This window comes from Oncorhynchus clarkii, chromosome 2 (assembly GCF_045791955.1).
Source record: "Oncorhynchus clarkii lewisi isolate Uvic-CL-2024 chromosome 2, UVic_Ocla_1.0, whole genome shotgun sequence".
NCBI lineage: Eukaryota > Metazoa > Chordata > Actinopteri > Salmoniformes > Salmonidae > Oncorhynchus > Oncorhynchus clarkii.
The window spans coordinates 51230903-51255819 of NC_092148.1; the positions used below are offsets into that span (position 1 = coordinate 51230903).

General features: G+C 44.2%; 1 protein-coding gene across 4 annotated transcripts in view; it reads left to right on the forward strand.

Annotated features, from left to right (window-relative positions):
• The window catches only part of LOC139369511 (protein tyrosine phosphatase receptor type Ja), a 66711-nt gene that overhangs the window by 7389 nt on the left and 34405 nt on the right, over positions 1 to 24917 (forward strand). For 3 of the 4 annotated variants that reach the window (XM_071108757.1, XM_071108763.1, XM_071108770.1), the window contains exons 2-5: positions 12319 to 12334; positions 12542 to 12754; positions 13018 to 13275; positions 13528 to 13788. In XM_071108757.1, coding sequence (XP_070964858.1) covers positions 12319 to 12334; positions 12542 to 12754; positions 13018 to 13275; positions 13528 to 13788 — 748 coding nt within the window. The remainder of the gene's footprint in view (positions 1 to 12318; positions 12335 to 12541; positions 12755 to 13017; positions 13276 to 13527; positions 13789 to 24917) is intronic. The other variant, XM_071108777.1, reaches the window with a different exon arrangement.

The window sequence follows — 24917 nt, forward strand, 5'->3', positions numbered from 1 at the left end:
TACAAGTATCGACAGTCAATCTTCCAAATGCGTTTATTTGCATTGAATGCCACCTCCAGCACCCACACAAGCAAAAAGACACCATCACAATAGACTGTCACATCCCTATTTATTTCGTAACAGGGAAATTTGTATGTGATTTGTACACATGAAAGGATTTTCAGACGGCAGCATCGACATGGCCTCTGAGATCAAATAGCCCTGTTAACTACAGTGTGGGTGGTGAGATAGCAGCTACAGTTCGGAGAGCGAGACCCGGCAATTAAAGACCCAGGAAAAGTACATTGCTTTGCATGACTTTATCATGGAATGATTACTCTCGTCTGTGTGTGTGAAATGACTTCTCTGCCCGTGAACTCATTTTTGATGGGAAAATTGTGACGTTGCTATCAGTGGGTCCATCTCGGGAACAAGGAAGCGAGTCCTTTTCTCCCGTCCCCTTTTATAGTTACGTACGCAGCTGTGTACAAGTTGCAGTCACATCTACATTTAGGGGTGTTTTCCTGGAATAAAAAGCATGGACACACACACACACACACACACACACACACACACACACACGGGTTAGATGGGGACAGAAGACTTTTGAGTAAAGGCTTTACTGTACTTTGTTCCCTAATCAAAATTGTGACACAATACCTCTGTTGAATTCCTCTTTCCATTTACACTAACACAATCACAGCACTTTGAAGTCGTGTTTGGTGCCAGGCAACATTGGTGGTGGTCAGTGCCGTTTATGATGAGGGAAGACAATTATTTTTTTCATGAGCATGGCCTTATTTCTGTTACAGCATGTTGGATGACTATCATTCATATTCCATTTACCCAGTTCAATGTAACATTGATAGGTTTAGGCTACTACATGATACTCTAATGTTCCCTATAATCATCATGAGGTTGCTACAACCTAGCCTGTGAATGAAAGTTTACAACTTAGGTGCACACAGGTCGAGAGAAAAAAATTGAGATGACAGACCGTGACACATGGACAGACAGTGACACATTCAATACCGTCTTGCACACTCTTGCCTGCATCTAGCTTATCTAATCATTAGTCCAACAGTTGCAAACGAGAGTTTCTATTGGACAAATTCAGGTATTTTTATCCCCATTTCGTTTGCTTTCGTTTAACAAACTTCTTTCAACAGAATCGGTGGATTGAATACACCCCTGAGCACGCATAAACACAGTTCACTTTCATAGCAGCCACGTCGTTTTCCCTCTCACATTTTCCCTTTGTTTGAACCTTTTCCCTTCAATGAACAACACATCAGCTGTATGTGACCAGGCAAAAAAAACTTTCCAAGCCAAACCATGTCATAACCGCTACACACAACCTACATCATTGTCCCCATATTAGTTAAAGTAAAATCCTAGTCAACATAACTAATAGAACTAATGCGTTACTAAACCTACTACAATCATGCAGTAACGTTAATTTGTATAGTCAGTAAGCAGTTACACTGGCACGCCCAGGTGGCAATAAATTAATAAAAGCAAAAGCTTAACTTGACTTGGAAGAGTTCCAGTGTTGTGTTGGTTAGTCATAGCCAGCTAGCTAACATAGCATCCCTCTGTTTGAGCAGAGTGTTTGAGTAACTCAACTAATCAGCTGCATTTGCTAGCTAAGTAAGTGAAACTGAAAGTGAAAAAAATGACTAAATCTCTCTCTTGCTTCTCCTTCATTTTTGAAGAAATACATTTGTTGAAAACTTTTCAATTATTGTCTCGCTCTCTCTTTGAGTCAACTACTCACCATATTTTACAACATATAGAACTGACATCTTATCCTTTACCTTTTGGAAATCAGGACTTATTAAGCCTGATCTCAAACAGCATAGAGGCGCCTGTGTCCATCGCGGGTCAAAAGTACGGCTGTCACACAACTGGTCATATCAAGTGTGCTTTAATGGAATGCTGCACAGCCCACTCCCTCTATCCCCTATCAGAATCCAGACAGGCCACTTCCAAATTAACAGCCCCAAACATGTTGCCTTCTGAACAGGCCTCTGACTCCTCTGCATGTCTATAACGCCTGACAAAGAGACCCAGGGCTACAGCCCCATGTGAATGAGAGACCAGCTTCTCTGACTGACTGACTGATTCAAAGCTCTTATTGTCAGCAGATGCCTAATCGCTCCCTCTATCACTGGTGGCCTATGAAGGAGCTACGGCCCGGACGTTGGGATGCGCAATGTAAAAGCCGTTTTCTTTTTTTGGGCTGGGTGGACGGGGAGGGGCTGAACTGGAAAGGTCAGGATAAGTTCTCCTTTAAGGATGAGGAAACTGGCGCTTTGCCAGGAGAGAGAGAGAGAGAGAGAGAGAGAGAGAGAGAGAGAGAGAGAGAGAGAGAGAGAGAGAGAGAGAGAGAGAGAGAGAGAGAGAGAGAGAGAGAGAGAGAGAGAGAGAGAGAGAGAGAGAGAGAGAGAGAGAGAGAGAGAGAGAGAGAGAGAGAGAGTGTGTGGGGGGGGGGGGTCTAACTTAACAGAGAACTTGTTTAAACTTTGGAGAGAGAGAGAAAGAGAGAGAGAAAAATAAAGAGAGAGTTTAGCACAGCGAAAGAGTCGACAAGTTGGTGGGTTACATCGTTTCCCCTGAACTGGGATTTAGTGTATGGTTGGTATGATAAAATTGACACTTCAGCTGTGGATAAACATAGCTCTCAGTATCCAAGATCTTTGTGAACCACCGATTGGCTTCACTGTTTTACAATGAAAGAAGGAAAATTGCCCAGTATTTCAGTCCCATTTGCGTGCTTCATGCACTATGCCGCTGTGGGTCTGTGGTGGTTTGCTCTCATAGGTATTGTGCTGTGGTGCACAACTGCTGACCGTATCGACACACACACACACACACACACACACACACACACACACACACACACACACACACACACACACACACACACACACCCTGTTGTCCACTGTTTGCTGGGCTGCCTGTCTAGCGTTTTTGCGTGAGTGCGGCTGCAGCTAGGGCAGTAACCTGAGCAGGGAGAAGTGGTGCCGATTGTTATACAATAAGGCCAGATAGGCATCTCCACACAGCAAAGCACACTATAGCACCGCCGGCCTGGGACGCCAAATACCACTCACCTGATTTCCATAGATCCCGATCAGAGCCACGATACAGTAGGTGGTGTGGGACACTAGAGTGGGAGGTAGGATGGGATGAAAAAGCACAGGTACATGCACAACCACGCACGTACACAGACGCACAAAGGGCTGCATGCACGCACACACACACACACACACACAAATGACCCCCCCCAAAAAAATGACCCCAAAAAAAAGAGACACAGAAGATAAGCCTAGATAACAACTAGCTAATCCACTGAAGATACTTGTCTTTTCTTTTCAAAACTTCAATTAAATTACCAATAAGGGATTTTCCTTTTTATTGACTACTTTGGGCCAAAGTAGTGACTGGCTAAACAGTAACTGGAAAACAATCTCTCTGTCACATCTGCCAGCCACTGACTCCAGGAAACTCAGCAAACAAATCCAGAGGCAAATGTATCCGAAAATGGCTGCCATCAAACAGACATTGAACTCTCTCTGGGGGACGTGGTGTGACACAACTGGCTTTTCTCCTAAAACCCTTATCTTATCTGCTACACAGTTACAGTCCACAGACAAAATGATTGATTCAGAACGCTTCAGTCAGTACCGTGGTGTTCGATGATGCTCGTACAGGTTGTAAATGTGATCATAGAAAGGCCATTATAAAATGGTTTTTGGGGGTTGTAAAATGGTTCAAATGTGATTGCTGTTGCGGTGCGCTTGTGCTAGATGGGTATGCTATCACTTAATGTGTCGTCTCTATCATCCTTCAACGTATGACTAGCATAGCATAACAATGGGTGCGATTCATTTTTGGCAGATACAAAATGTCAGCCTGAACGCCCGCTAAAGCGCTGGCAGAAACAGACTGGCATACGGTGAGACTGTTAATAAAACCTGTAAGCTCAAGTCCTGTATAATACAGACAGAGGCTATCTCGTGTACATCTTATCATGGCTTTGGATGGGAGATATCATCCCAAATTTCCCTGCATGGTTAGTTACCGTTTTAGCTGCAGTTTGTACTTCCTCGTCGCTCACTCCAATTAGCCATTTATGTCTGGCTACCGGTTAATGAACAGTTACAGCCCACAGAGAGAAGCGGACATGGCTGATGCCACGACTGGATGTCTGGATCAGGGACAGAGACCATCCGTGGTGAGAGAATGTCCACACACTCGTTTGATAGAAACACCACAGACGTTCACCGTGGCGTAGTAATTGATTACACTCCAATTGTTCCGGTCTAACTTGTCGTTCAAAGGAGCGTCTCCCGGAGGCGCACCGCCTAGCAGCGGTGTCATCACCTCAACCAGACGAAGGAGTCCGAACGTTGGTTTGTTAGACCATGTCGGGTGGCACTTCTCTTCCTTTGTTTGAGGTGGAGGTCAAAGGTGACTGCCAATATAGAGGAAACATCAACATAAAAGGGTCTTAATAGGCCGTTGGGCCACCGGAACATCTTAATTGTGCCTTGGCATAGGTTCTACAAGTGTCTGGTACTCTATTGGAGGTGTGCAACACCATTCTTCCATGAGAATTCCCATCATTCGTTTTTTTTGTTGATGGTGGTAGAGGAAATGTTGTCTCCAGAATCTACCATAAGTGTTCGATTGGATTGAGATCTGGTGACTGACGCACGCACACACACACATTAAACCCCCTATGCTCCATTGAGACCCCTATTTTAACGTCACTGAGATCTCTTCTAGCCATGGTAGCCAAAATAATGGGCAACTGGGCATTTTTATACATGACCCTAAGCATGATTGGATGTCAATTGCTTAATTAACTGAGAAGCACACCTGTGTGGAAGCACCTGTTTTCAATATTGTTTGTATCCCTCATTTACTCAAGTGTTTCCTTTATTTTGTCAGTTACCTGTACATCCCATGCTGTTATCAGGGTGTGTCGCAGGCCAGGCCATGGTGGGCTACTTGGTGCCATGTTGTTTCAGCTTAAAAACAATGACTAGGTCACTCAGGAGAGAGACCGACTGGCTGGCTGGCTGGGAGAAGTCCACACAATGCATGTGGAAATGTGCCTTTGGCTTCACAGTGAAGCGGTACACGTAATGAAAGATACTTCTTGTGAAAAAAACTACTTTTTTTTTTTGCAATATCTACAAAGTCAGAATGACATTTGTCACGAACTTCACACATCATAGACACACATAGTGCCTCTTTGAAAGGGAACTGCATTTTTCCCATGACTGCATTGGGTCAAACATATTTCTGAATGAGTTTTGTGAAAACAAAATGATTTGTTTAAGGTTTTCTATAGCATGGGTATACCTGGGTGATGCTGGTTCCATGACCAGCCAGAATTTCATGAGGTCGTGAAAAGCATTTCAAGCAATTAGCTAGTTCACAGATAGTGCTTTGCGACACAGACTGACCAGGTAAAATCTATGTCACTCGTTGAATCCACTTCAATCAGTGTAGATGAAGGGGAGGAGACAGGTTAAAGAAGAATTGTTTTGGCCATCCAGCCAACTTGACACAACTGTGGTAAGCACTGGAGTCACCATGGGCCAGCATCCCTGTGGAACGCGTTCGAGACCTTGTATAGTCCATACCCTGACAAGTTGAGGCTGTTCTGAGGGTATGTATCCTGTTTCTAGGATTTCCACCCTCAGTGTAGAATGTAGAACTTCAGCTTCAAAACCATCAGACTGGCTCCCCATGCTCTGTCCACTCCTTCACGTGTACACACACACACACACACACACACACACACACACACACACACACACACACACACACACACACACACACACACACACACTTTCAGCTGGCAAACCCCCAAAGACTGTCTTAGCCCGGTGTTTTGCAGGGACTCCATCAATCAATATCAGCCAAGTTATACTAAAATGTATCCACAAAATACTTGAAAATATTAGGTGATTTTTTTCCCTGTCTCAAGGAACTGTATATATATATATATATATATTGTGTGAAATGCACACAAGAATTCATGGACACACACAAACAGAGAGGACATCCAAGGCCAGATTTATTGAGCTTGGCCTACGAAAGATGTCTTCCTGATTGGGCGATGTGTTGGTTAGGGGCCTTTTGTGTCATTACAAAGACCCCTGTGTCATCTACAAAGGCCCCTGGGGAGGGGGGGGGGAGGGGGGGGGTGAGAGCGAGCAGAACTACAGTGAATGACTTCCTCCTACAGTATGTCTCAAGATGCACAAGTATCTGGTGTATGGAACATATAACATTCATAGTATAACATCAACAACCCCATGAAGATGTTTAGACCTCTTGACGTCATGTCTTAGGTGTTTGACTGACAATCACAAAGTTGTGGGTTCAAGTCCCATTTGGACTACTGTAGCCTCTAAATTCGCTTATCAGAATGTTTATCAGAATGAAAGACTTTCAGGGGAACATAGACTGTTGGGTCATGTTCATGTCAGTTAATGAACAACGTCAGTAGCTGTATTTCAAGTCGCCGGCAAGTCTGTCTCCTCACTTTCTCACAACGCTAGCACTGCCAGAACTGCATCAAAGAACCCAACCTCCCAAGCCCACACCCTGTGCTGTCCCCCTAGCCTTTAGGAAGAATAGCAGAACAAAGGGGATTGAGCGAAGAGGGAAGTTGGGAGGGGTGGCAGGCAGGGGGGGGGGGGGGGGGGGGCAGGGTTGGTGATATCAATAGTGATGGCAAGGGTAAGGACGGGGAGAGGGGTCTCCGGGGAGTACCAGGGGAGGCAGTGGTGACCGTAGGCCCAGAGGATATCTTCCTGTCCCAACGGATGGGCTGCTACCTGGAGGTCTGGATCTGAAAGCTCTACATCTGGGTCTGGATGTTGGTCTGAGTCTAGGCCTGGCTTTTTATTACACCATTTCAGTCAACGTCCTCGTCAATGTCGTCCCGCGAGTTGTCAAGTGTGCCCAACTGTGGCTAATGTAATGAAGGATATGACTTTTCTAACCAGACCACGCCCAGTATGTTAAGTGGAGTTAATGCATCTCTTCATCTGCTGGACTGTATAGCCGAGGCTGTCTTGGCGAGGACCGGGTTTGTATAGGGGACTCACTAGTGGGAACGGGATAATGTGGGTGTGATGTTTAGTCGTCTGGTAAACAGAGTGGACCGCAGGACATCAGCTAAGGCCTGCGGTTTGCATTGGTGGAAGGTTTACTTTTGACTTATCAAAAGTTGTGGTGGACTGGACTAGGAAACTGGCAAGTTGCCATCATACAAAACACTGAATCAAAGTTTATTGGTCGTGTACACAGATTTGTAGGTGTTATAGCAGGTGCAGTGAAATGCTTATGATTCTAGCTCCAACAGTGTATGTTTCGCAAATACAATACCAATACACAAATCATTTTAAAAAATCTAAACAAGAAATCCGGAGACAGAATGGGTCCAATTAATAATCTAGAGTCGATATATTATTGAGCATGTGTCAGAATCCAGAATATAAACACTGTATGTGGGGTGTACAGACAGTATATACACTGAACAAAAATATACACACAACATGCAAAGTGTCCCTCCGAAACTTTTCATGAGCTGAAATAAAAATCCCAAACATTTTCCATACGCACAAAAAGCTTATTTCTCTCCAATTTTGTGCACACATTTGTGAACATCCCTATTAGTGAGGATTTCTCCTTTGCCAAGGAGACTCCATCCACCTGACAGGTGTGGCATATCAAGAAGCTGATTAAACAGCATGACCATTACACGAGTGCACCTTGTGCTGGGAGCAATAAAAGGCCACTCTAAAATGTGCAGTTTTGTTATACAGTACAACACAATGCCACAGGTGTCTCAAGTTTTGAGGAATGTCCACCATTGGCATGCAGACTGCAGGAATGTCCACCAGAGTTGTTGCCAGGGAATTTTACGTTAATTTTTGTACCATAAGCTGCCTCCGACATCGTTTTAGAGAATTTGGCAGTACGTCCAACCGGCCTCACAAACACAGACCACGTGTAACCACCCCAGCCCATCCGGTTTCTTCACCAGCAGGATCGTATGAGGGGGGGGGGGGGGGGGGGGGGGTGATGAGGAGTATTTCTGTCTGTAATAAAGCCCATTTTGTGTGGAAAAACTCATGCTGATTGGCTGGACCTGGCTCCTCAGTGGGTGGGACTGGCTGCCAAGTGGATGGGCCTAGCTGCCCAGTCATTTGAAATCCATAGATTAGGGCCTAATGAATGCATTTTAATTGAATGATTTCCTTATATGAACTGTAACTCAGTAAAATCTTTAAAATGTTTGTGTTTATATTTTTGTTCAGTATAATTTGGAAAGAAAATGGTATGTACAGTAGTAGGAATATTAGGATGGGTTATGTCGAGAACACAGAATATACACAGTGAGTAAACAACAGTTTATAAACAGAATATGAGGTGGCCAGCGTTCAATGACTCTATATTCATGGGGCATTAGTCTCAAGGTGCAGGGCTGAGAACTGGGCAGGTAGCCGGCTAGTATTGGCTGTTCAACAGTCTGATGGCCAGGAGATAGAAGCTGTTTTTCAGTGTCTGCCTGCCAGAAGGTAGCAGAGTGAACAGACTGTGACTCGGGTGGCTGAGGTCCTAGATGATCATCTTGGCCTTCCTTTGACACCGAGTGCTGTACATTTCCTGGAGGGCAGGCAGCGTGTCCCCCAGTGATGCGTTGGGCTGACCACACCACCCTCTGGAGAGCCATGTGCAGTTGCCGTACCAGGCGGTGATGCAGCCTGACAGAATGCTCTCAATGGTGCATCTGTAGAAATTCGTGAGGGTCTTCGTGGGCCATGCAGAATTTCTTCAGCCGCCTGAGGTTGTAGAGGTTGTACATCAGTGGAGGATGCTGAGGGGAGAACAGCTCATAGCAAAGACTGGAATGGAGTCAATGCAGTGGTATCAACCACATGAAAACCCCCACATGAAAACCCCCATGTTTGATGTGTCTGATACCATTCCTTTGGCTCCATTCCAGCCATTATTATGAGCCGTACATAGGTTATTCCACTGGTAGGTAATGTGCTTGGAGACTTCAGATGGCCTGTGTCATGACCCATCTGGCCCAAAGGGGACACAGACAAGTCCAGAATGATTGGCACCCTTGATAAAGATGCGCATAAAAGACTGTATAAAATAAACAATACAAATACAAGAGCTACTGTATATTGTATGCTCCAAGAAATTATATTGATATTATTTTATACTAATACAATTTCTCAGAGCAAAATATTTTTTATAAAAAAGTACTGAAAGAAAACAACAAAAAACGGTTGGCGTCAAATGTATTGGTACCTGTTCCCTTTGGAGTCTTTTTCTAAAATGTTTTATGAAATTGAAGAATACATTGGGATGATCAGAGGACATTCCTCCATACAGAATCTTTCCTGATCCTTGACATCCTTCGCTCTGCGCTGAGGGACTTCCCTCTTCAATTCAAACCACAGGTTTTCAAAGTCCAGAGACTGAGATGGCCATTGCAAAATTCTACATTTTGTGGTCAATTAACCATTTCGTTGTGGATGTTGATGTGTGCTTGGGGTTGTCTTGCTGGAAGATCCACTTGGGGACTCCTGGCCCAGGAAACCAGGTTCTTAGCTAAAATGTCCCGGTACTTAGTAAAGTTCACGATGCCGTTGACCTTAACAAGGGCCCCAGGACCAGTGGAAGCAAAACAACCCCATAACATCAAAGATCCACCACCATATTTTACAGTAGGAATGTGGTTACTTTTTGTATTTACATTCTTCTTTCAAAGTACAAACCCACCACTGGCGTATGTGATCAAAGAGCTCTATTTCTGTCTCATCTCTGTTTAGCAAACTACAGACATTTACATTTATTGGTTGATATCAATAAGGTATTTTTATGGTAACCCTTCCAAATAGCCTATTGGCATGGAGGAGGCGTCTAATTGGAGATTTAGAGACTTGGTGACCCTAAGATGCAAAGTTCTATCATTTTCAAACTTTCGCCCTTGGACTTTTTCTTTGCCTTTCTCACTGTGCGTGGGGACAAGATATACTCAGGTCCTCTAGCAGGCAGGTTTACCACTGCTCCAGGGATTTTAAACTTCTTAATTGTTGCCCTAATAGCGGTAAGTGTAATTGTTTTTCAGTATTTTTGTTTTACCCATTCCCTGATTTATGAAAGTCAACAACCATTTCTCTCTTTACATTTGTGATTTCTTTGCCTTTCCCCATGGTGATGGATAACAAAGGGATTTTACATGCGTGTTACCTCATTTTTATACCCCAGTGAAACAGGAAGCCACAGAAGGCTACAATACAGTTACTTAAAGTGAGATGAATTTAAAGTAGAATGATAATGCAGATTAAATTTAGTTTGATTTTAGTTATAACAATATTTAGGGGTGTCAATCATTTTGCGAAAAATCACTTTTTTAGATTTTTTAAAAACTTGTTAAACAAAATCTCTTTCTCTGAGCAATTGCATAAAATAAAATACTTTTCGAAATGTTTTGAACATACAATATAGCTCAGTGTTTGTATTATTTATTTTAGTCTTTTTTGTTCATCTTTATCAAGGGTGCCAATCATTTTGGATGTGACTGTAGAATGACTTTATCCAAGTTGCGGCATCTGTAGGAGCCAGAAATGTGGAGCCACACTCTCAAATCAAATCAAATTGTATTTGTCACATGCACTTTACAGTGAAATGCTAACTTACAAGCCCTTAACCAACAATGCAGTCAATATTTATTTTTAAATATAACAAATAATTAAGGAGCAACAATAAAATAACAGTAGCGAGGCTATATACATGGGGTTCTGGTACAAAGTCAATGTGCGGGGGGGCATCGATTAGTCGAGGTAATTGAGGTAACACCCTAGTCATAGCCTGTTCTCTCTGCTACCACATGGCAAGCGATACCGGAGCACCAAGTCTAGGTCCAAGATGCTTCTGAACAGCTTCTACCCCCAAGCCATAAGACTCCTGAACATCTAGTCAAATGGCTACCCAGACTATTCACATTCCCCCCCCCCTCCCCTCCCCTCTCCACACCACTGCCACTTCCTGTTGTCATCTATGCATTGTCACTTAAATTAACTGTACCTACATGTACATACTACCTCAACTAACCGGTGGCCCCGCACATTGACTCTCTACCGGCACTCCCCTGTATATATATATATATATATATATATATTTTTTTTTTACTGCTCCTCTTTAATTACTTGTTACTTTTATCTCTTATCTGTATTTTTTTTTAAACTGCACTGTTGGTTAGGGGCTCGTAAGTAAGCATTTCACTGTAAGGTGTTGTATTCGTCACATGTGACAAATACAATTTGATTTGATTTCAACAAGAACATGTAGGTAGAGGTAAAGTGACTATGCATGGATAATAAACAGAGAGTAGCAGCAGCTTAAAAATGGGGGTGGGGACAATGCAAATAGTCCGGGTAGCCATTTGATTAACTGTTCAAGAGTCTTATGGCTTGGGGGTAGAAGCTATTAAGAAGCCTTTTGGACCTAGATTTGGTACTGCATGCCGTGCGGTAGCAGAGAGAACAGTCTATGACTAGGGTGGCTGGAGTCCTTGGCAATTCTTTGGGCCTTCCTCTGACACCGTCTGGTATAGAGGTCCTGGATGACAGGAAGCTTGGCCCCAGTGATGTACTGGGCCATACGCAACTACCCTCTGTAGAGCTTAGTGATGAGTTTTTAAGGCACTATGGTATTGAACATTGAGCTGTAGTCAATGAATAGCATTCTCATGTAGGTGTTCCTTTTGTCCAGGTGGGAAAGGGCGGTGTGGATCTGTTGGGGCGGTATGCAAATTGGAGTGGGTTTCTGGGATAATGGTGTTGATGAGACCCATGACCAGCCTTTCAATGCGTTTCATGGCTACAGAGTGTTACGGGTCAGTAGTCATTTAGGCAGCTTACCTTTGTGTTCTTGGGGACAGGGACTATGGTGGTCTACTTGAAAGATGTTGGTATTACAGACTTGGTCATAGACAGGTTGAAAATGTCAGTGAAGACACTTGCCAGTTGGTCAGCGCATGCTCGGAGTACATGTCCTGGTAATCCATCTGGCTTTGCGGCATTGTTATTGTTGATTCTGGCCCGTGATGGTAAAAATATATTCTAATGTGGCCCTCCATGGAAAATAATTGCCCAGGCCTGCCCTAGATGGTAAGATTGCTAGAATAGGCCAGGACATGTGGAGGCAACAATTTGATCACTGTTCTGAGTCAATGCTGACCTCTACTGGTATGATTACTAACTGTCCTTTTCATCTTCCTTACAGGGCTCACAAGCTCAATGTAAGTACAGCCATTTCCACTTCAATAATTTATGAAAGATAAATCTGACCTAAGTAGATGACGATGAATGATAGGAAGTACACTTCATTTCAAAGTTTCAGAAACACAATCAAGGTCCTAATCGTTATTCAAACAGGTACAGTATACACATGTGCAAACAAGTTCTGATTTGGTTTCCCTCAATCCAAAACTCTCCTACCATTTTAGGCGCTCTCTGTACGAATTTCAAAGCCAGCACAACAGCAACAGAGATTAATATTCAGGTACACGCCAACTGCACCGTGAGCACTGGCAGTACTTCTGTGTTCTCCATCTCAACTATGGCCACCCTGTCTGGACTGGCTCCTGGGTCCACCCACCGTGTGCATGTCCTGTGTAACGATATCCAACAAGTCGACTGCTGCAATAACTTCACAACAAGTAAGTATCTCACTCTAAGGGCTGGTTTTGACCCAGATCAAGCCTGGTCCTGGACTGAAAATAACTTTGTGTTGATCCTGACAAGCTCTCCTTAAAACGCCTATCTTATTTACTGAGAACATCAACGTTTTCTCTCGACTCTGCAATGTGCTTCGGCTGTATATTTGCGGCTCACAATGTCTACTTCTGTAGTAAATTCCAGACATACTTGTTCTCCCCCCCCCCCACCCCCCACCCCCCACCCACCTTTCTTGCACGCACAGAGCCTGAAACCATCACAATCCTCACTGTCACCAAAATCACAACATCATCGGTGTCTCTGAGCTGGACTAAACCAGAGGGTAGCTCCTTCTATAAAGTAGAGTGGACTGATGGCAGTATCAATGACAGTCAGAATACCACAGGAACTTCTGTAAATGTTACTGCTCTCACTGCTGGAGCGCAGTACCTCTTCACAGTCACTGCAGTGGCTGGAGATAACAAAAGTGAAGGACGAAACAAAACCGTTTTGAAATATACAAGTGAGTAACTCAGGTACTTTGATGTCGGATTGTGTCAATGCCACAGGCACCATTTATACATTCGTTGATATATTACTTGTTCACATCCAAGAACATGTGATAAGTTGCCATCGTCTGTTGCATTAAGAAACACAATGCTTTCATGCATTTCACAGTAAATGGCTCTCACTTAGGCTCACTTGATAATATTGGACTTGATTCAGTTGAAATTCTGTATCTTTTCCCAAATGTCCCTCTCTCTTGCACGCACAGAGCCTGCAATCGTCAGGAAACTTACTGTGTCTGAAATCAGAACATCCTCTGTGTCTCTGAGCTGGACTGAACCAGAGGGAAACAGCTCCTTCTATATAATAGTGTGGACTGATGGCAGTGACATTGGCAGTAAGAATACCACAAGAACCTCCACTACCATCACTGGGCTGCCTGCTGGAGTGGGGTACACATTCAGAGTCACTGCAGTGGCTGGAGATAATACAACTGTAGGAGAAGGCAGTGAAACAACCACTTTTACAAGTAAGCATCTTTGTTGAGTGGTTTTTGACATTTTTCTTAGATATACAATTCTTTCAGAAAGTTTTCATACCCCTTATTGCAAGTCTTTTGGTGTTACAGCCTGAATTCGAAATTGATCAAATATTTGTTTTTCTTCACTCATCTACGCGCAATACCCCTTAATGAGAAAGTTAAAACATGTTTTTATGAATATTTGCACATTTATTGAAAATGAAATATCTAATTTACATAAGTATTCAACCCCTTGATTTAATACATGTTAGAATCACATTTGGCAGCGATTACAGCTGTGAGTCTGTCTGGGTATTTCTCTAAGAGCTTTGCACACCTGGATTGTACAATATTTGCGCATTATGTTTTTACAAATTAATTACAAACGAAAATGTGAAATGTCTCTCAATAAGTATTCAATCCTTTTGTTATGTATGACAAGCTTAGATAAGTTCAGGAGTAAAAATGTGGTTAACAAGTCCCATAATAAGTTGCATTGGCTCACTCTGTGTGCAATAAGTGTTTAACATGATTTTTGAATGACTACGAGCAGTGACTTTCAGACACAGATTCAACCACAAAGACTAGGGTGGTTTTCCAATGCCTTGCAAAGAAGGGCACCTATTGGTAGATTGGTAAAAATAAAAAAGCAGACATTGAATATCCCTTTGAGCATGGTGAAGTTATTAATTACAGGCGTCCTTCCAAACTCAGTTGACGGAGAGAAAGGAAACCGCTCATAGATTTCACCATGAGGCCAATGGTGACTTTAAAACAGTTACAACTTTTAATGGCTGTGATAGGAGAAAACTGAGGACGGCTCAACAACATTGTAGTTACTCCCAATACTAACAATGACAGTGAAAAGAAGGAAGCTTGTACAAAATAAAATATTCAAAAACACGCATCCTGTTTGTAATAAGGCACAAAAGTAAAACTGCAAAAAAACCGTTATGTCCTTAATATAATTTTTTTGAACCTTTATTTAACTAGGCAAGTCAGTTAAGATTTGCCGATCGAATCCCCAATCTGACAAGTTAAAAATCTGTCGTTCTGCCCCTGAACAAGGCAGTTAACCCAATGTTCCTAGGCCGCTATTGTAAATAAAAATTTGTTCTTAACTGACTTTCCTAGTTGAATAAATTTGTTTTCAATTTTTTTATTACAATGACGGCCCACACCAGCCAAACCCGGATGACGCTGGGCCAATTGTGGGTCCCATAGGGCGGCACACAATCACGTCCGGTTGTGAGACAGCCTGGACTCAAACCAGGGTGTCTGTAGTGATGATACTCTAGCACTGAGATGCAGTGTCTTAGACTGCTGCACCACTCAAGAGCACAAAATAAGGTGTTATGTTTGTGGCAAATCCACAACACATCCCTGAGTACCACTCTTCATATATTCAAGCATGGTGGTGGCTGCATCATGTTATGGGTATGCTTGTCATCGGCAAGGACTAGGGAGTTTGGTTTTTAGGATAAAATTATCAGAATAGAGCAAAGCACAGGCAAAATCCTAGAGGAAAACCTGGTTCAGTCTCATTTCCAACAGACAATGGGAGACAAATTCAGCAGGAAAACCTTTCCGCAGGACAATAACCTAAAGAAGGCCAAATATACACTGGAGTTGCTTACCAAGACGTCATTGAATATTCCTGATAGGCCGAGTTATAGTTTTTACTTAAATTGGCTTGGAAATCTATGGCAATACTTTAAAATGGCTGTCTAGCAATGATCAACAACCAACTTGACAGAGCTTGAAGAATTTAAAAATAATAATGTGCACATATTATAAAATCCAGGTGTGTAAAGCTTATAGATACATACCCAGAAAGAATCACAGATATGTCTATTTCATTTTCAATAAATATGCAAACATTTCTAAAAAATAGATTTTCCCTTTGTCATTATGTTGTACTGTGTGTAGATGGGTGAGCATTTTTATTTATTTAATCCATTTTGAATTCAGGCTGTAACACAACCAAATGTGGAATAAGCCAAGGGGTATGAATACTTTCTGATGGCATCGTACATCTCGCTGGCTTTTCTATGCATTGTCCAGACTCTGTCCAGACTTTGTTAACAGCAGCTGGTGCGCAATCTGTAATGTTAAGGAAGTCTCGTGTTTTTGCTCACCTGAGCTAGAATACCTCATGATAAGCTGCAGACCACACAATTTACCAACAGAGTTTTCATCTATATTTTTTGTAGCCGTCTACTGACCACCACAAACCGATGCTGGCTGTAAGACCACACTCAACGAGCTGTTTAGTGCCATAGCAAATGTAACCGGTGTGAAATAGCTAGCTAGTTAGCGAAGTGCGCGCTAATAGCGTTTCAATTGGTGACGTCACTCGCTCTGAGACCTTGAAGTAGTTGTTCCCCTTGCTCTGCAAGGGCCACGGCTTTTGTGGAGCGATGGGTAATGATGATTCGAGGGTGGCTGTTGTCGATGTGTGCAGAGGGTCTCTGGTTCGAGCCCAGGTAGGGGCGAGGAGAGGGACGGAAGCTATACTGTTACATTGATGCTGTTGACCTGGATCACTGGTTGCTGCGGAAAAGGAGGAGGTCAAAAGGGGGGTGAGTGTAACCGGTGTGAAATGGTTAGCGGGGTGACCTTGAAGTAGTTGTTTGAGACGTTGAAGTAGTTGTTCCCCTTGCTCTGCAAGGGCCTCGGCTTTTGTGGAGCGATGAGTAACGATGCTTCATGGGTGTCAGTTGTAGACGTGTGTGGTTCGAGCCCAGGTAGGGGCAAGGAGACTGACGGAAGCTATACTGTTACACAAATAAGAAAATGCACATTCAGAGGCGGCGTTTCTAGTGGCCCGTGATTTTAAAGCAGGTACACTGAAATCTGTTTTACATCATTTTCACCAACATGTCACCTGTGTAACTACAGCCTACCAGATGAGCTAAATGCCTTCTATGCTCACTTTGAGGCAGCACTGAACCATGCATGAGAGCACCAGCTGTTCCATACAACTGTGTGATCTTTTTCTCCGTAGCTAACGTGAGTAAGACCTTTGTACAGGTTAACATTCACAGGGCTGCGAGGCCAGACAGAATACCAGGACGCGTACACAGAGCATGCGCTGACCATCGGCAAGTGTCTTAACTGACATTTTCAATCTATCCCTGACTCAGTCTAACACCAACTTGTTTCAAGCTGAGCACCTCAATCACTGTGCCCAAGAACGCCAAGATAACCTGCCTAAATGACCATCGCCTGGTAGAGCTCACATCTATGGCCATGAAATGCTTTGAAAGGCAGGTCATGGCTCACATCAACACCATCATTCAAGACAGCCTTGACCCACTCCAATTCGCATACTGCCTGTCACATTCTGACCTTAGTTCATTTGTTTTGTCTTTGTTTTAGTATGGTCAGGGCGTGAGTTGGGGTGGGCAGTCTATGTTATTTTTTCTTTAATTTGGGATTTCTGTGTTTTGCCTGGTATGGTTCTCAATCAGAGGCAGCTGTCAATCGTTGTCCCTGATTGAGAACCATACTTAGGTAGCCTGGTTTCACCTTTGAGTTGTGGGTGATTATTTTCTGTTCTGTGTTTTGCTTCACCGTTCAGGACTGTTCGTTTTGTCGTTTTATAGTTTTTTTGTTTGTTGAAGTGTTCAGTATTCGTATTAAATACAATATGGACACCTACCACGCTGCGCATTGGTCTGACATTTCTTAGTCCTCGTCTGAGGACGAAGACAAGCGTTACACCGCCCCAACAGATCCACTGATGACGCAAATCTCTATTGGACTCCACACTGCCCTCACCAACCTGGACAAAAGTAATACCTACGTAAGAATGTTGTTCATTGACTACAGCTCAGCATTCAACACTATAGTCCCCTCCAAGCTCATCCCCAAGCTCAGGACCCTGGGACGGACCACCGCCCTCTGCAACTGGATCCTGGACTTCTTGACGGGCCGCCCCCAGGTGATGAGGGTAGGTAGCAACACATCTGCCACGCTGATCCTCAACACTGGAGCTTCCATGGGGTGCGTGCTCAGTTTCCTCCTGTACTCCCTGGTCACCCACGACTGCATGGCCAGGCACGACTCCAACAGCATCATTAAGTTTGCAGACGACACAACAGGTGACAATGGTGAGACACCGACAATGGTGAGACAGACTATAGGGAGGAGATCAGAGACCTGGCCAGGTGGTGCCAGAATAGCAGCCTATCCCTCAACGTAACCAAGAGTAAGGAGATGAGTGTGGACTACAGGAAATGGAGGACCGAGCACGCCCCCATTCTCATCGAGAATGGAATGGAGCAGATTGAGCAGATTGAGCGCTTCAAGTTCCTTGGTGTCCACATTAACAACAAACTAGAATGGTCCAAACACACCAAGACATTCGTGAAGAGGGCACGACAAATCCTATTCCCCCTCAGGAAACTAAAAAGATTTGGCATGGGTCCTGAGATGCTCAAAAGGTTCTACAGCTGCAATATCGAGAGCATCCTGACTGGTTGCATCACTGCCTGGTACGGCAATTGCTCGGCCTCCGTCTGCAAGGCACTACAGAGGGTAGTGCGTACGGCCCAGTACATCGCTGGGGCTAAGCTGCCTGCCATCCAGGACTACACCAGGCGGTGTCAGAGGAAGGTCCTAAAATTTTTCAAAGACCCCAGCCACCCCAGTCATAGACTGTTCTCTCTGCTACCGCATGGCAAGCGGTACCAGAGTGCCACGTCTAGGACAAAAAGGCTTCTCAACAGTTTTTACCCCCAAGCCATAAGTCTCATGAACAGGTAATCAAATGGCTACCCAGACTATTTGCATTGTGTGCCCCCCCAAACCCTCTTTTTACATTGCTGCTACTCTCTGTTTATCATATATGCATAGTCACTTTAACTATACATTCATGTACATACTACCTCAATTGGCCCGACCAACCAGTGCTCTCGCACATTGGCTAACCAGGCTATCATATATGCATAGTCACTTTAACCATATCTACATGTACATACTACCTCAATCAACCTGACTTACCAGTGTTTGTATATAGCCTCGCTACTGTATATAGCCTCGCTACTGTTATTTTTCACTGTCTTTTTACTGTTTTATTTCTTTACCTACCTATTGTTCACCTAATACCTTTTTTTGCACTATTGGTTAGAGCCTGTAAGTAAGCATTTCACTGTAAGGTCTACACCTGTTGTATTCGGCGCATTTGATGTAGTGTATCTACCTCAATTACCTCAAACCCCTGCACATCGACTCGGTACTGGCACCCTGTGTATATAGCCAAGTTATCATTGCTCATTGTGTATTTATTCCTTGTGTAATTATCTTTATGACTTTTTCTATTTTTCTCTCTGCATTGTTGGGAAAGACCCGTAAATACGCATTTCACTGTTCGTTTTCAGAGTATGTGACAAATACAATTTATATTTGAATACCTCGCTGTGCCCCTGGAGCCAGCACTAGCTCCCCAGACGTTCAGCAAATGTGTAGGGCAGCTCTAATCCCCGTTAGTGTCAGGGGACTAAGAGTCTCCACCTACATAGATGATTACCTGCTTTGCCCCCCCTTCACAGGAGCAAGCAGTACAAGACACAGCTTCCCTTGTCACCCACCTCAATGAGTTAGGGTTCAAGATCAACCAAGAGCTGAATAGATAGCTAAGCGTAATGCTGGACTCTCTCTTTTATCAGGCAACACTATCGGACGGCCGCATCACTTCCTTCCGACAGTGCCTCTCCCTGTTCCACAGGTGGCGCTCGGTCAAACACATCACACACATGGAAACCACATGTTCAACTCCATTCCATTTATTCCATTCCAGCCATTACAATGAGCCCAACCTCCTATAGCTCCTCCCACAAGCTTCCAAGCTACAAGCTTGGCACACCTGTATTTGGGGAGTTTCTCCCATTCTTCTCTGCAGATCCTCTCAAGCTCTGTCAGGTTGGATGGGGAGTGTTGCTGCACAGCTATTTTTAGGTCTCGCCAGAGATGTTCGATCGGGTTCAGGTCTCGCCAGAGATGTTCGATCTGGCTGGGCCATTCAAGGACAATGTGACTTGTCCCGAAGCCAGTCTTCGTTGTCTTTGCTGTGCGAGTGGTTGTCTTGTTGGAAAGTGAAACTTTGGCCCAGTCTGAGATCCTGTGCGCTCTGGAGCAGGTTTTCATCAAAAATCTATCTGTAATTTGCTCCGTTCATCTTTCTCTCGATCCTGACTAGTCTTCCAGTCCCTGTCGCTGAAAAACACCCCCACAGCATGATACTGCCACCACCATGCTTCACCGTAGGAATGGTGCCAGGTTTCCTCCAGATGTGAGGCTTGGCATTCAGGCCAAAGAGTTCAATCTTGGTTTCATCAGACCAGAGAATCTTGTTTCTCATGGTCTGAGAGTCTTTAGGTGCCTTTTGCCAAACTCCAAGCGGTCTGTTATGTGCCTTTTAAAGAGGAGTGGCTTCTGTCTGGCCACTCTACCATAAAGGTCTGATTGGTGGAGTGCTGCATAGACGGTTGTCCTTCTGGAAGTTTCTCCCATCTCCACAGAGGAGCTCTGTCAGTGACCATTGGGTTCTTGGTCACCTCCCTGACCAGGGCCCTTCTCCTCCGATTGTTCATTTTGGCCGGGCAGCCAGCTCTAGAGACTCTTGGTGGTTCCAAACTTCTTCCACTTAAGAATGATGGAGGCCACTGTGTTCTTGGGGGCCTTTAATGCTGCAGAAATGTTTTGGTATCCTTCCCCAGATCTGTGCCTCGACACAATCCTGTCTCGGAGCTCTACAGACAATTCCTTCGACCTCATGGCTTGGTTTTTGCTCTGACATGCACTGTCAACTGTAGGACCTTATATGGACATGTGTGTCCCTTTCCAAATCATGTCCAATCAATTGAATTTACCACAGGTGGACTCAAATCAGTTGTATAACATCTTAAGGACGATTGATGGAAACAGGATGCTTTTTTAAAATATAAATTAGCCTACTTTTTTTTTTAACTATTCACTTTGTCATTCTGGGGTTTTGTGTGTAGATTGCTGAGGATTTTTAAAATATTTAATACATTTTAGAATAAGGCAGTAACATAACAAAATGTGCAAAAAGTCAAGGGGTCTGAATACTTTCCGAAGGCACTGTACATTTGTGAGGTTTTACAGACTGGATGTCACTGCACCTTTGTTGGCACATACTCTCCTCTGAGCCTCTGAGGGGGGTACTGTTGTGACTACCTTGGTTTCGCAGAGCATGTCTGCAATACTTGAGTTTGCCCAATGTGAGACCCCAAACAATTTTTTAAGAGAAATGAACCCTTGTGATGTCTTAAGGTTCAAAAATATCCCACCACTATGTTTAACAGCAGAGAGAACCCCCTAAATGACATTTTTTCGACTTGAAATTGTATTACTTTTCCTAGAGTGACCCCAAAATTAGAAAAAGTGAAACATTGCCTTTGTTCATATTTCCATGAAAGCTGTACACCACCAGGGTACAAAGATTGTCTTGTGGTCATTTTCACCCGGCAGTTATAAAATATTTTACACACCACAAAAACCACAAAGACACACACACACAATGAGAAATTGAGAATATGTCTGCTACTGAGTGAACTCAGCCAGCAGCTCCTGAAGAGGAAGATCACCATGGTTGGCAAAGTAAGAAAGAACAAGCCTGAGCTCCCCCCTGCACTCCTCGCAACAAGGGAGAGAAAGGCATTCACCCCCACCACCACTCTAGTTTCTTACCTCCAAAAGAGGAACAAGAATGTGGTCCTCCTGAACACACTGCACAAAACGGCTGAGGTCAGTGATCGTGAGGACAGAAAGCCAGCCATCATCCTGGACTACAACCACAACAATGGAGGCGTGGACAACCTGGACAAGGTGATATGAACTTACAGCTGCAGGAGGATGACTGCCCGCTGGCCCCTGGTCATCTTCCACAACATTATTGATGTGTCCTCATACAATGCCTTTGTGATATGGAACAAGATCAAGCCTAACTGGATGCCTGATAAGCGGAACAAGAAGAGGGTGTTCCTGGAGAAGCTGGGTAAGGCACTTGTAACCCCACACATTCAAAGAAGGGAGTGCCTCCCCTCCCAGCAGCCTCTGCAGCGCTTGTGAAAGCTGTTCAGGGGGCCGAATCTTGTCCTGATCCACCTGAGGCTGCAGCTAGGGCAGGCAAGAGGAGGAGATGCCAATTCTGCTCCCCATAAAAGGACTGTAAAACAATTATGACAGGTGTTTTATAATAAAAATGAGTGTTGTCCACTGATTAAATGCAGTCATTCTGCATTGTGAAGGGGGAAAACCCAGATATTCACAAAGTTTGTGATGAATGACAGGTTGTTTCTTCATGCAAAATAGATTTGGGGTTTAAAACTCAATTAAGCTGCTCTATTTTAGGGGTTTAGTGAAGGCGGGTCATTTTTTACCCTTAGGACAAGGGGAGTATACAGAATGTTAAGACTACACAAGGGTTTAGTTACTTTCGTAACTCCGGTTCTCTGATAATAGAACAAGCCATCTCACCGCATTTCCCTGCTCGCAGAGTTCAAGGAAGAGAGAAATGCTTGAGAATAACCGGTGGGTGAGTCGCCACTTGACCTGACTGTCTCTGACAACACGTTGTGTTATTGGTTCTTCCTAGTAGTGAGCCACCATCAAATCCTAATGTGAGACATCTCACTTTGTGAGACATGCGATAACCAGGGTTACGAAAGAAACATTGTTTAGTATTTTTTATTACTCTAAGTAAAAGAGATGGATAGAGTAGATAGTAATTCATCTAATTGCATGATCTTCTCCCAAAATGTACATTTCTTGCACGTTCAGAGCCTGAAGTCATCAAGAAACTTACCTGTCACTGAAATTACACGATCATCTGTGTCTCTGATCTGTGTCTCAAGAAATGTACATTTTGGGAGAAGATCATGCAATTACATGAATGAACCAGAGGGAAACAGCTCCTTCTATAGAGCAGAGTGAACTGATGGCAGTAGAGATATGAATGAAGCTACCAATGAGACAGCCTTAAGTGTAACTGAGCGGACTGCTGGAGGGCAGTACACATTCAGGGTCACTGCAGTGTCTGGAAATGAGATTACTTTACTTGCCACATGCACCAAATACAACAGGTGTAAACCTTACTGTGAAATGCAGTTCAATAAATATTTACCAAATAAACTACAGTAAAATATTATAAAAAGTAACAATAATGAGAATATATAAAGGTGGTGCCGGTACGGAGTCAATGTGCGGGGGTACAGGTTAGTCGAGGTGATTTGTATATGTAGGTAGCGGTAAAGTGACTATGCATAGATAATACACAGCGAGTAGCAGCAGCGGCGGCGGGGAATGTCAATGTAAATATTTGATTAATTGTTCAGCAGTCTTATGGCTTGGGGGTAGAAGCTGTTAAGGATCCTTTAGGTCCTAGACTTGGCGCTCCGGTACCACTTGCCGTGCGGTAGCAGAGAGAACAGTCTATGACTTGGGTGACTGGAGTCTGACAATTATTTGGGCTTTCCTCTGACACCACCTAGTATAAAGGTCCAGGATGGCAGGAAGCTTGGCCCCAGTGATTTACTGGTCCGGACGCACTATCCTCTGCAGTTCCTTACGGTCAGATGCCGAGCAGTTGCCATATCAGGTGGTGATGCAAAAAGTCAGGATGATCTCGATGGTGCAGCTGTAGAACTTTTTGAGAATCTGGGGATCCATGACAAATCTCCTGAGGGGGAAAAGGTGTTGTCATGCTGTCTTCACGACTATCTTGCTGTGTTTGGACCATGTTAGTTTGTTGGTGATGTAGACACCAAGGAACTTGAAACTCACAACCCGCTCCACTACAGCCCTGTTGATGTTAATGGGGGCCTGTTCGGCCCGCCTTTTCCTGTAGTCCGCGATCAGCTCCTTTTTCTTGCTCACATTGAGGGTGAGGTTGTTGTCCTGGCACCACACTGCCAGGTCTCTGACCTCCTCCCTATTGGCTGTCTCGTTGTCGGTGATCAGGCCTACCACTGTTGTGTCATCAGCAAACTTAATGATGGTGTTGGAGTCGTGTTTGGCCACGCAGTCATGGGTGAACAGGGAGTACAGGAGGGGACTAAGCTCACACCCCTGAGGGGCCCCAGTGTTGAGGATCAGCGTGGCAGACGTGTTGTTGCCTACCCTTACCTCCTGGGGGCGGCTCGTCAGGAAGTCCAGGATCAAGTAGCAGAGGGAGGTGTTTAGTTCCAGGGTCTTTAGCTTAGTGATGAGCTTTGTGGGCACTATGGTGTTTAACGCTGAGCTGTAGTCAATGAACAGCATTCTCACATAGGTGTTCCTTTTGTCCAAGTGGGAAAGGGCCGTGTGGAGTACGATTGAGATTGCTTCATCTGTGGATCTGTTGGGGCGGTATGCAAATTGGAGTGGGTCTATGGTATCTGTGAGGATGCTGTTGATGTGAGCCATGATCAGCCTTTCAAAGCACTTCATGTCTACCAACGTGATTGTTACGGGGCGGTAATCATTTAGGCAGGTTACCTTAGTTTCCTTGGACACAAGGACTATGGTGGTCTGCTTGAAACATGTAGGTATCACAGACTCGGTCAGGTTGAAAATGTCAGTGAAGACACTTGCCAATTGGTCAGCGCATGCTTTGAGTACACGTCCTGGTAATCCGTCTGGCCCCGCGGCTTTGTGAATTTTGACCTGTTTAAAGGTCTTGTTCACATCGGCTACTGAGAGCGTTATCACACAGTCATCCGGAACAGCTGGTGCTCTCATGCATGCTTCAGTGTTTCTTGCCTCAAAGTGAGCATAAAAGGCATTTATCTCATCTGGTAGGCTCTCGTCACTGGGCAGCTCACGGCCGTATTTCCCTTTGTAGTGCGTAATCATTTTCAAGCTCTGCCACATCCGACGAGTGTCAGAGCCAGTGTAATAGCATTCAATCTTAATCCTGTATTGACGCTTTGCCAGTTTGTTGGTTCATCTGAGGGCATAGCGCGATTTCTTATAAGCGCCCGGATTAGTGTCCCGCTCCTTGAAAGCGGCAGCTCTAGTCTTTAGCTCGATCTGGATGTTGCCTGTAATCCACCGCTTCTGGTTGGGATATGTACGTACGGTCACTGTGGGGACGATGTCGTCGATGCACTTCTTGATGAAGCTGATGACTG